Source organism: Photinus pyralis, unplaced genomic scaffold (genome assembly GCF_008802855.1).
Source record: "Photinus pyralis isolate 1611_PpyrPB1 unplaced genomic scaffold, Ppyr1.3 Ppyr1.4_LG5, whole genome shotgun sequence".
Taxonomy (NCBI): domain Eukaryota; kingdom Metazoa; phylum Arthropoda; class Insecta; order Coleoptera; family Lampyridae; genus Photinus; species Photinus pyralis.
The window spans coordinates 42509676-42522336 of NW_022170596.1; the positions used below are offsets into that span (position 1 = coordinate 42509676).

The window sequence follows — 12661 nt, forward strand, 5'->3', positions numbered from 1 at the left end:
AATTTTGACACCGTCCCGTATTTTTCCGATGTCGGGGAAAAGCGTACCTAATTAATTAAAAACAGTTTTAATTTGTTTCGACGTGTGGAAGGCAGCTTCATAAGGTACGTTTTGTAAGTATCGACATTTTTAGTTCTTATGTATTCAATACATTGACATTTAAAGTACCTATACATAGCTCAGATTAACAATACTCTGAGATACATAGCCCATACGTATTAATTCCTATAGGTATAGGTATTGGAAATAATAGAAGTTGGCCTTTTTCAAGCTTGCGCATGGAAAAAGTTTTTCCAATTTCTTTGATCCTTCCCGTGCGCTGGGTAAAAATACCCAACATGTATATGGCTTTAAAATAGAAATGTAGGGAATCAACATTTTTTTCTATTTGATTGTTGCAATTACAACTTGTAATGGCAGCATCCAAGCTACACATTGAAAAAATAAAACTTTAGTTTCCTTAGAAAAAGAGTGTGTAACAGTTATGCCCGTATTCTATATTCAAAGTTCCAAATAATCCATACCTTCCTTCCGACCCTATCTAAAAAGATATGCCATACGTTTGCCCGACCCTGTATATTGTTTGGTAACCAATAAAAATGTTACGTTGGCTAACCTGTTTAACACGTTTTTTCATTTCTGACAATTGACAATATTCTTTTCCTCTTTTCAGCATTGCTATTAATTGTGAAACATGAGGTAAATTATTTGAATTTCTTATTTTTTAAGTTTATTAGCTTTACATTTAAGAATATTACATGCTTGCGCCCGTTATTTACGTTTAATTAAATGATATTTAAAAATTCACTCGCACATGCCTAAAAATATGTTCTTCCATTCACCCTAACCTTAATGTTTGTCAAGTATAATTTTAACAAAATTCTATATTTGTGTAGAGTACAATGGTTGCTTATTAATTCTTTTCAGCTCCTTAAAGCTCCAAAAGAGGTTAGCCGCCTCTGTTATGAGATGCGGTAAGAAAAAGGTCTGGTTAGATCCTAATGAAATTAACGAGATCGCAAACACCAATTCTCGCCAAAATATTCGCAAGCTAATTAAAGATGGTCTTATTATCAAAAAACCGGTCGCAGTCCACTCGCGCGCTCGCGTTCGTAAAAATACTGAAGCTAGGCGCAAAGGCAGACACTGCGGGTTCGGTAAAAGGAAAGGTACAGCCAACGCTAGAATGCCACAAAAGGTAAATTTGTTTAATTTCTCGTCCATTAATGTAACATGTGCCGTTTAGGAACTGTGGATACAACGAATGAGAGTGCTGAGGCGTTTATTGAAGAAATACCGCGAGGCCAAAAAGATTGATAGGCACTTGTATCATTTATTGTACATGAAGGCCAAGGGTAATGTGTTTAAGAACAAGAGAGTATTAATGGAGTACATTCATAAGAAGAAGGCGGAGAAAGCAAGAACGAAGTCTTTGCACGATCAGGCTGAAGCGAGGCGATTGAAAGTTAAGGAAGCACGTAAGCGACGAGAAGAGAGAATTGCCCTCAAGAAACAGGAAGTCATTCAAAATTATCAAAAGGAAGATGAGGCGGCTGCAGCAGCAGCAGCAGCAGCCCAAAAATAAATATTTCTTTTGTAATTTTGTTGGACTTAAATAAAGCTCTTTATTTATGTTGCTTTTTTTTATTTAAAAGGTGTATTAAAACTGTGCTACGAGCACACATACATTTCACATTGTATTTGTTTTTTAAAATTTCCATTTTGGAATTATATGCATGAACCTTTTGAAAAGATTTGGGTGATCAATTTGTCACAAATTACCCAAGCTGCATCATATTTCTTAAATAATTGCCATTTTTTACCAGTGGCTATTTTTAGTCGAGATAAATAAGTCCAAGGCTAGAAATGCGTCTTAGTAATGAAACATTTTGAATTAGTTGGTCCACTATTTTTTCAAATGGCTGCTTTGGTATATTTAGTAATGATGCACAAAAAAGTCGACCTGGAGCACTAATTTAGTTGGTGACTACTTTTTAAATTTTAATATAATGTTGCTAGGACCATTAAATTTATATTATACATTCGATGCGAGGACCATTGCTGGAAGTAAGAACGAGATCAGCTAATATGAACGTGTGGAAGCAGAAAAACCACATCAATTATTTTCCACTTTCTCACGTTTTTTGATAATTCTAAAAAAGTTTTTTCAAAGAAACTAAAGTAGAATAAATGAGAATTTTGGGTTCAGTAACAAGCTCTAGGTATATGATTTTTCTCTGACAGCTCTCTCATAATTGCCGTATATATCCTATGAAAGAGGTGCTCATTGCAGGTGTGAAATGTACGTAAATAAAGTTAAATTGTACATAAGTAGATTATATTTTCCATTTATAGGATAAAGGGCAATTAGGTATAAGAATGCTACTGTGACTGTTTTCACCCCGTTCTACAGTCAAATTGTTACTTAAACTAAATTTGATACAACTGCAGATGTTGATCATTTCTCTGATGTTATACAGTGTGTAAAGCGATGGGGTATACAAGAGGGAATTTTTTTAAAACATTGATTTATGAAAAAAATTTATTCTTCATGATATTTTTTTGCTTGCTTTGAAAGTAGGTACCAATAACGTTTCGATTGTTTGTGATTTGGTAGCAATACGCTATCTTGATTAAAATGTAGAATGATAACTTTCAATAAAAAAAATTAATTTTATGATTTTTCCAGATTTCTATAAATAAATTTATATAAATTATCGAAACGTTATTGATACTTTCAAAGCAAGCAAAAAATACCATGAAGAATAATTTTTTTCACAAATCAATATTTAAAAAAAATTCGCTCTTGTATACCCCATCGTTTTACACACTGTATAACGGGCGATCAATAATGAGTTGCTGTCGAGTCGCCTTTGGAAGTTGAAGTTAAATACGATTTTCCATGTAAACAAAAGTTCCAAAGGTGACTCGACAGCAACTCATTTTTGATCCCACAGTAGTACCATTATATACATACAATGATAGTACCTATACCTACTTAAAGAAAACTCGCATATACCTAAAGCTGGTTCTGAAATCAAAGCTCAAAGCAATACTCAGTATTTCCACGGTATTTCAAACAAGTAAAATAGTATGTTATGTAATTATGTTACGATTGCACCAAATTAATAAAAACTATAGCCATTGAATAAAAAGGTTTATTATTCAATGCTAAAAAAGAGAATTAAAATTAAGTCAGGTGTGCGCATGCGCAGACTGTGCAATGCTATAAGGTTAACTTATTTATAAGAATATTTCGATCAATTCATGGAAAATGTGCTTAAAGTTACTCTCCTTATAGTCGAAAATCTTTTTTTGAGCGTTGATAGCTTTGTGCTTATATACATTATATTTGACTAGGAAAATTGTTCTGTCTTTTCTGATAGTGTTTTTTTTGAGGTTTTAACAACGTTGGCTTGACTTTTATGCCCGTGTAGGGGCGGGAAAGAATACACCTACCGCAGAGGCACTGCGTGTCGTAAAAGGCGACTAAACAACCGCGCGTTGGTAGGGACTTATTTTAGGGGACAAAGATTTTCTTTATTGCCTAAAAATTTTCACCGTTTCCTTTAATTTCCCTATTTTCTAGCATTCCCTTAAATTTATCCATTTATTTCCTCTTATTTCGTCACTCTACTTACTTGAACACGATATACCTATATGCTATCTTGGGGCACTCTATGCCCTATGGTAATAGACGGAATTTAATAAGGTCATATAAGGTGAACAGATAACAATTTATATCAATAAGTATATTACAAACTTTTTAAAAATAAATTAAAATCTTGAACAGACGATTTTGCTACATCTACAGAAAAATCCACATCTGATCCCGAAACTAACTGTAAAAGTGAGACATAATTCGGGTTTCTATGATTATACTGTGCACGCCCTAAACTATCTAAAAACAAATGCCTCTGCCTTATTCTAAACAAGCGGCACATCAAGACCTCCGGCACTTCGACTATCCTCTCGATTGGTATATTCATTTTTTTATGAAGGAACTCGAACGTTTTCAACAAATTTGCTTGTGCTAAAATTTACATTTGAAAGGATCATGATCAATGCGGTTTAGGGCTCCTTACACTTCATAAATAAATTTGGTTTCTTCAGCAACATTGACTTCACTTCGTCATCTCGTAAACCCATCTCTTCTTTGAAGACAAACGTATTCAGTTTCACACGTTGCAACGGAAAGGTGATTAGTTTAGGTTGCTGCACAGCAAGTGCTCGCACTTCTTTACCTGTCAGTTGAAATTCTTTCTGGAAGAAGCCTAACTTGCTATCAATGTCCTGTGTACTAGACAAACGAGTTATTAGATTTAACTACCTGGCTTGTGCTTCCAACTTACTTTGTACTCAACCAGATGGGATTTCGTGTGACAATTGACGCAATCATACCGTTTGTGAAACGTTTCGATTTTAAGTAATTTACACGAACATGTAAATTATCCAAATCAGCTTTAAGAATGAATGGGTTTTTCGTGATAAAGGCACCAACATCGTCTACTCCAATCTCGCTTAAAAATATAACAAGGTCCTTAACATCTTTTTCGAATTCTAATTTTAAAATGAAGGATACAACTTCCGGTTTTTTTTCAAGTACGCTTAAATCTACGTTTAACTTAACTAATTCTTGTAACGTGTGCGATTTGTTTACGTAAGCTGCGAAGTTAAAAGTGGGCTTTAGATATGGAGCAACATGTGAGATATCGTCTGTGCATTCATCAAGCACAGATCGCTGTGGCGTTTCATTTTCGACAAGGTCCAACTCCGAAGGTTCTTTGAATGCAGAATTACCTTCCTGTGAATGTTGTAATTCTTGACTGCGAATGCTTGACAATTGTCTCAAGTTAAGAAAAACTCTGAACCTTTGAAGTAGCATAATTAAAAGCTACATTTGTTTTTTAGTTAGTGCCTTAGCAAGGTTATGTGTAACTGTAAAATGAGGTTATAATCATGAGTAAACAAAAGGGGACTCGAGGCGCTCCGTTAGTATAGACTCAAGGCGTATACAGGGTGCAAGAATTAAGCAAAAATTTGATGGTACAGGGCAGGGACTGACAATTTCATGTGTCAACAATGATGTATACAATTTTCAGCACGTAGACAATGAATTTTCCGCGTTTCTTTTTGTTCCAATACTCATATGGGATTCTTTCGTTTTTTTTGACTTTTTAAATTCCTTGTCTCATTGTAGGATTCTTTAACATCTTTCATTTCCTGGGATGCTTGATATCCTTTAGTTTTTAGTTTGGATACATAGATACTTTTATTTCTTTGAACTTTCAGGTTCTTCCATCAAAACCTTCAGATGTTTACGATCCTTCGGATTCTTCCGTTTCTTCGGATTTGTAGGTTCTTCAGATTTTTAGATCCTCCAAAGTCTTCAATTCATCGGGAATTTAGGAACCTTAATATTTTTAGCTGATTTAAATTTTCAAAGAAACGTAGTTCTGCGTTGACTGTGGCAAAAAGCCGATTTAAATTTTTCAACGAAGCGTAGTACTGCCTACACTCTGGCTAAAAGCGACGCTTTTCTTATTAACGTCCTATTTACGTTCGCCGTAAGGGTTTCGCACCCTCGTTCCGAAAATCAAAATTATAACAACCAATCATACACAGTTGACAACAAAAGCGAACCCCCCAACGTACGTTAATAGACCAAAAAAGAGAGGTCGAATAATTTTTATAAATCAATTTGTTATCAGACATTAAGAGATAAATCCAAACTTGAATTCTGGGAAAAAATAAAATTTCATTTCTCTTAACTATACAGAAAAAACGATAAATCACAGCCACCTGTCAATTAAATGAAGCATTTACAATTGATAACAGATAAAGATCCAACAAATCCCAGAAATTCTACGTTAAATATAATGAAAATGTAAACAAAAACAACCTTGACCGCTTTGTCGTTTAGTACAATAATCTCAATGCCGTTACATAGACCAATGACAAATTAATAAAATTGAACTACAAATGTTAATTACCAAAAAAAGACCGCCCTTGTCCATCTTAATTAAGATTTCTTAAAATTTCATCCTACCGGACGAAATAAACACAGCAATATATACCACATGTAACAGGCCAATTGAAAATGGGTCAAATCCAATGACTCCGTAGGGTCACACCGAGGTGCTGTGCCGCTTTTTTAAATGCTCTTTAGGAGTTTATTCTCCTTTTACGGATTATTTCACATGCTCAAGTTTTTTAAATTTCTTTTCTTTTCTCTGAACTCATTCAGTTCAATTTTTCAGTTTCTTCAGGTCCACCAATTTTCACGAAATCCTGGCAGTTTCTGTTGCCCACTCAAAAATTGCAGTTGGATTCTTTTTCGAATTTCTAAAAAGTAATTATGCATCAGTTCTTTTCGTGTTGAAAAACCCTCAGATACCTACCAAATTGTTTGTCGAAATCAGCTTTTTTTCACCTCCGTTCGCATTTATACAGTGTCAGAGAGGGTATACCTAAAACTCTAAACCTACCCTCTTCAAATTCTTCTATTTGTTGTGTTATAAATTTCCTGAAGAAACGAAAATTTTAAGGCTTTTGGATGGATAGGTTCCAAAGACCACTTGACTACCGTGCATACACAAAAAAGCGGGCGTATCTCGAACCTTAGCATTCTGTTTTTGTAAAGAAGATGATCTCATACTTCACTGGCTTGCCTTTAACGACAACAATAATTTTTTTATAATTCATGTTCAATGATTGTTTATTTGGACTTTGCAATTTGTTCGTGTAAGATTTTCGTAATGAGCACTAAATTGAAATAAGTTTTTACCTACTAATTTAGTAGATAGCGATTAAGTTAAATGTGTAAAGTTTTGCAGTTTTGTGCGTTGACCAAAATTACGTTTAGCAAATTTTAAAAATCGGACCCGATTAAAAGTTCTTCAAAAATACCGAAAAGGATCGATTTATAAAAAATTAACTCCATAACTAATCATCTATGTTTTTTTGTTTTATTCGGCAATCGCTTGCCTAAAACGATTACCACAAGATCATAATTATTTTTTTCTCAATTGTCACGGCCTTGGATTTAAAAAAGTAAAAATGTGCTTGACATTCTTTTGAGACCAAGCAGGCCGTTGATTCCAAAACATCAAAACAAGATTCAAAGATTTTTGATCAATTACGCGTACTTATAGTCAATATACGGCGACACACTTTATATTATTGTCATGCTTCTAACACCCCCGATAGATACCTATCTTCTTAGCAAAAGAAAAATCTGTTTAAACAGCATCGACTGACTACTTACTTGAATTTTTCCAAATAAACCTATGCCAACAGGCCACAAAAGTTCCAAAATTTGCGTTTCTTCGTTAATGCCGTGGCACATGCGTAAATCCAATGTGGACAGTTATGTGAAAACGTGCATATAGCATCAATAAATGAGCCCCTTCATATGAAGAAGATTTTATATAAATCATTTTTTTATATCCCCTCGAGTTTTCGTAATAATTGACTGTGTCAAGATAAATGGGCCATACTGTATATAAATTAATTAACATTGAATGAAATATAAGGTTACGGAACTGGTAGTCGCAGCTTATAAAAGAAATGGCAGCTATGTCCTCGGCTACACTCCAATTCGTCCCGCTTATGCAGTTAGACCCCTATAAATCATCCCCTAAAACTGATATCTGTGCTTGTTACCACCGTAACGCTATAACCCGTTACTTATCTTTAGGTATTTGTTCCGAATTCCATTTTTATGCTCGGACAAAAACAAATTTTACTCCTTATTAAATTAATAATTTTAATAAATTGGCAATAGCCGATAAGTTTTTATGATAGATACGTTCTCTCGTAAATGCCTTACGATCCACGTTGTTGTGTTACGACTTCACGCACTTTTTTTCAATTTTTTTACTGTTGCTTATTATACTAATACATAATTCACTTATTGTCTACAGTCAAGCAACGTGGCTCACGGTTAATACTCGTATCTGAATGGGTAACCCCGGGTGACCACTCGAAAACTTCGCTCGTTAATAAAAAATGTGGGTTACTATTTGAAAAAACAGTTTGACGACACGGCGCTAAAAACTCATATATTAAAAAAAATTATCAAAGTCCTCGTGTGAGATCGAAGGGACTTCAGCGCATTTTTGTGTGGCAGATCAGTATTCTATTAGCCACTTTTTACTCAACCATGAATAAAAGATCTTGTCGAAGGATACCCACTTCCGATGTCCCGTTCACCCGCAATTCGTGTTTGAAGATTTTTCTCCACCATCAGTTAGATCTTGTCGGATGCTACCATATTTCCTTTTTCGGTGCATACTTATATTACACCCACATTTTGGTGGATCTCGCTAAAAACCTTCCACAAGATAGTACTTAATTTTTGGGGGGCACTACTCATTGCTCGAGCTTCTATTGGCGACACGAGAAAGAGACAGCCATTCGAGATTTACGAAACGTTAAAACGCGTGACAGAATTCGCAATGGAAGGTAAAAGGTGCCAGAAGTTGACTACCTCTCGAAGACGCGCGCGCGCGCCTTGCAAAAGGTGGTTAATTTCGCCCCTAGGCCAAAAAACAAAATTCGTTTACAACATCTTTCCGACGACACCAATTTGAAAAGAATCGGACCAAAACTGTAGTAGAAGATAGGAAAAAAACTGAAAAACCTTCACGTTAGTATACTACGCTCGAGGACTACGCCCAGATGTCGCCAACCCCACATCATGTAGCCCTGTCCCCAAGGTTTACAAATTACACGGCCTTGTAGATACACGTACACCCGTTGCCTTTCTACAAGAGTTCTTCTACGCGCCCACATTTGCTGCCAGCCAGCCGACCAGCCAGCCAGCCAGCCAAAATGAGATTAAAAGCTACTTTTTACAAATAAAATTTGCAAAAATGCGCTAAAAAATTTGACATCCTTTATGCCTAATATACACTGGCAAAATATAAACGAAATCAAAAAAACCGTTTTGCCGAAAAAATTTTGGTTTTTTAACTTTTAACATTTTGCAGCCTTTACTGGGCCCGAAAGGGTAGGTAACTCTTATGGTTGTTGAGAAAAAAATTAAAGAAGAAATCCAAATTCCACCACATCTTTGGGAGTGACTCCCAAAGGAAACACGTAGGACCCTCGGTTTATTTGGAATATGTGCCTGTCTTGTTCCCCCTATCACCCATTTTTATTTAAACACCCTGTATATAATTTTACTTTTATGAATATATTTACGTTGTTACGTAATATTTACAGTGTGAAATTTAGAAGTGGTTTTCCAAAGTAATAAATGACATCAATTTCATATAACGAATTTCAAGTTTAATCACCAAGTTTATTTGACAGTTTAAACACTGAAATCTAATTTACAAACATGTAAATGTAACCACTGAATCGTGTTTCAGAGAATCTAATGGTTACGTGACGTTATTAAGCTCTCCTCAGGTACAATTCTAATATAAATAAATAACAAAAATTGCTATAGTAGTTTTTTCAACAACAAAACTTGCGGGAGAAGCCCTAAATTTTCCACAATCTTAATTCAAAGTTCATATAATTTTGTCGAAATGTGAGGTTATGTTATTCTAAATTTCACAATTACTTTTAAACTGATAAGAGTGCCCGTAACATTCTAACTTCAATTTCTTAAGAGGTTATGTTATTTTCCCACGATAGTACTGTAGAATTATTTCCCAAATTTGGTTTTTTACCACCCCTAAAAATTTACCGCTATGGGCCCGGGCCCACATGGCCCCATGCTAAATCCGGCCCTGGGTAGGTAAAGTCGAACTGTCGAAGCATAAATACCACACATATCTATGATTCTTGAAGGAAATTTAATTACTTACAGCCAGCCACTTGAAAACGATGCGTTTTTTTGGAAAAAATGTTGTAGAATACTAGATAAGGTTTCAGTTTTGATAAGAAAATTGTTTCATACGAGCATTTTCGAGAAAAACCGCAAAACTGCACTTTCAACCCCCTCCCCTTCCTCCGGCGGCACGGAAATTGCTCAGGACTTTATTACACAATCATCAGGGGACCTTCAACCACACATTCCCGAAAAAATTGGAACTGCATGAATTCTTTTTTCTATAGTTCCTAGAATGACTGGACTATATGACTGCACATAAAAATGTAGATCTATATCCGTCCGCCCTCCACTGCTACGATAAATTTTGCCAGGGTTGTAACGTTCGTAGGATATAAAATATTTTCAGTACTGATTAGACCGATTAGACAGACAGATATACTCGTATTAACAGGGTCTACATCTACATTACGATTCAAACGATCCAAATGAAAGTTTTCCTAAAAATTAGCAATAGATTCCAGTAATTGAAACGACACCTTGAACCAGATGCATTTTTTGTAGAATTCGAAAGACTAGGAAAGAACATAATGGCCATCATCAATGAAATCATCACGATAAGGGGGTTGAAAAGTTGCAGTGACGTCAATTTCTGGCTAGGGTTGTAAATCTGCGGCACAATTTAAGTTACTATCACTTCGCAACCACTAACCATTTTCAGCATTTGAAAAATAACGCATCTGGTCTAACGTTTCACTAAATTTCACTTTATTGCTGGAATTTATTCAACGTGCGTGTGCGTTCAACAACAAAGTCTTCAGCTTTTGGCACGTTCGAAATGGACTAATTTTCTAATTGCTACGAATTAGTGCTGTTGATTGGCTTAAAAAGGTGATCTGCAACAAAAAAATATATTACAAATTGATTGTTAGGCCCTACAAAAATTTCACAAAAATAACTTCTCTGTGAATTCCCATTCTATACAAATTATTTTACCATAATCACCCAAGTTAAAATTAGATGATTATACAACGTATCACACCAACCATGTAATATAAAGAAAGAAAAAAAACCGGAATACAATTGGAACAAAAAAAAACTATGGGAATGTTCATCTTCTGAGTACCATGATGATCCACGTTATTTGAGCATGTTTTCCGGCATAGACAGTGGCGTGCTTTCTCGTGCCTGTTCGATGATAATGAGTCTGCTATGCGGGCGAAGCATCAGAGCGAAACGGTTGAGGGGGCCACGTTATGGACTGACAACTTCGACCAGCGTTTCCCGGACGTTCGCCGACCCAAGCGGAACGAACGGCTGCATCTTACTTTTGCTATTATTGCCAAGATCTACCTGTAAATTTTATTTTTTTTTATTGCTATTCCGACGACATATGCTACACGGGATTTTAATTGAATACATTTAAAAGATCAAGAACCTCTAACAGCTGTATTGTTGTAGGATTCGCCTTCACGTCATCTCTTTAGATGCCCACTAATTGTTTTTCTAATAGGAATTAAAGCGGTTCTTCGAAGGGAATTCCAACGTGTCTCTAATTTTAATGTCTAAAGGTAATTTAAATACCTAGGTAAGGCCGGCGTTAATTATTTTCGGCAATTTTGCGTTATCAATCCGGGCGTTCTTAAGGTAAAACTTACCAATTAGCTCACCTAACTGGTTGAATTGTATGTAAACACGCACTTGATTTTCTCAGGGTTAATTAGGAAAATGAAACTTACAACACCACGTATAACACTAACAATTTCCTAGAAACTACCGATTGTTGACGTCAAATAATGATTTGCACTATGGTGCGATGTTGGTGCTGGACTTAATCGCTCGATATTTCTGACTTTGAGGATGGCACTCAAAGTCCACGAGAAGTTTAAAGTACCCCGTGAATTCTTCCAGTGCCATTCGCAGGCCAGATACTTGTAAACAAGAGCGGCTAGAAGGAACTGCCGATCGCGGACTGACTCACACTAGGTACTGGGCAGTACGACAGGTAGTTTGCCCCTGCCCCTCACCTGCACGAGGAGGACATTGCACCTGTAGCTGAGCTCGCCACCGTGACACCACCGCTGATGGATTTGTTAGTCATCCATTCGCCGCCGCTCGCGACAACCCATTCGGAACAGTACATCATGCACTCTTTAACACAAATCTTCACCAAAACCATAAGCTCATCCAAGTAATCAGCTATCATCCGCAACCAGAACGAAACAATTTCCACTTGGTTTATGAACCTTAGAAGTCATTACCACTTGCAGAACGTGATGCGAGGGCAAGGACATAAATCGGTAAAGCCGAACATCGAGCATATACTTATTTACAAGCAACGCCGCTAATAACTACTCATTTACCAATTAATGCTAATCAATAATGAATCGTATTAATCGCCCATCCAATTAAATGTGTTTAATTGGCATACCGAAGAGCCTGGACGAAATGCGCAATTACGCACAATGTGACTAAATTAAAATCTCATCGCCTGTCAATACATTATGATATACTGAAAGAATGTTTTAACATTGTGAAAGTCACAATGAATGCCCCGAAGAGGTTCTTTTCATGACGCTCTGACCTATACGATGGGTGGATGTGATTGTATTTAGTTCGTCTTACATTACCGGTAGCATTTAGCTGTGAGACAAGCACTATAAGGATTGGTCGAGTCTCCCCATAAATATTCTCTTCCGCTTATGCCTAATTAAAAGCAAGAGTGCGAATTTCAGTCCATAATATAGCTACGGTGGTGGGTTTATAAATAAAGGAAATGGGTTTGCATACTGCGGCTACGATTTTTGAAAGGGTTTGTGACAACCTTTAACCGGCTTGGAACCAAAATGACTTCCGTCCGCCGCGCCGCTTCGAACT

At 36.1% G+C, this 12661-nt stretch overlaps 2 protein-coding genes and 1 long non-coding RNA gene across 4 annotated transcripts; 1 reads left to right on the forward strand and 2 right to left on the reverse strand.

Annotated features, from left to right (window-relative positions):
- The first annotated feature begins 570 nt into the window (after nt 1-570).
- LOC116172355 (60S ribosomal protein L19-like) lies at nt 571-1633 on the forward strand. The gene is made up of 3 exons (XM_031489561.1): nt 571-699; nt 928-1198; nt 1247-1633. Exons 1-3 carry the CDS (start codon nt 695-697, stop codon nt 1583-1585), a joined length of 615 nt encoding a protein of 204 aa, XP_031345421.1. The 5' UTR covers nt 571-694; the 3' UTR covers nt 1586-1633.
- A 2110-nt stretch (nt 1634-3743) lies between these two features.
- LOC116171855 (transcription termination factor 3, mitochondrial) lies at nt 3744-5642 on the reverse strand. The gene is made up of 3 exons (XM_031488870.1): nt 4353-5642; nt 4086-4300; nt 3744-4033 (listed from the first exon to the last, which is right to left on the reverse strand). The coding sequence occupies exons 1-3, from the start codon at nt 4883-4885 to the stop codon at nt 3756-3758; spliced, it is 1026 nt and encodes a 341-aa protein (XP_031344730.1). The 5' UTR covers nt 4886-5642; the 3' UTR covers nt 3744-3755.
- Nucleotides 5643-10530: 4888 nt separating this feature from the next.
- LOC116172621 lies at nt 10531-11765 on the reverse strand. Of its 2 annotated transcripts, none has more exons than XR_004145715.1 (2): nt 11443-11765; nt 10531-10680 (listed from the first exon to the last, which is right to left on the reverse strand). It is a non-coding gene; the product is annotated as an uncharacterized LOC116172621 (long non-coding RNA). The 2 variants fall into 2 exon arrangements; XR_004145716.1 differs by lacking the exon at nt 10531-10680 and adding an exon at nt 10819-11137.
- Between the last annotated feature and the right edge of the window lie 896 nt (nt 11766-12661).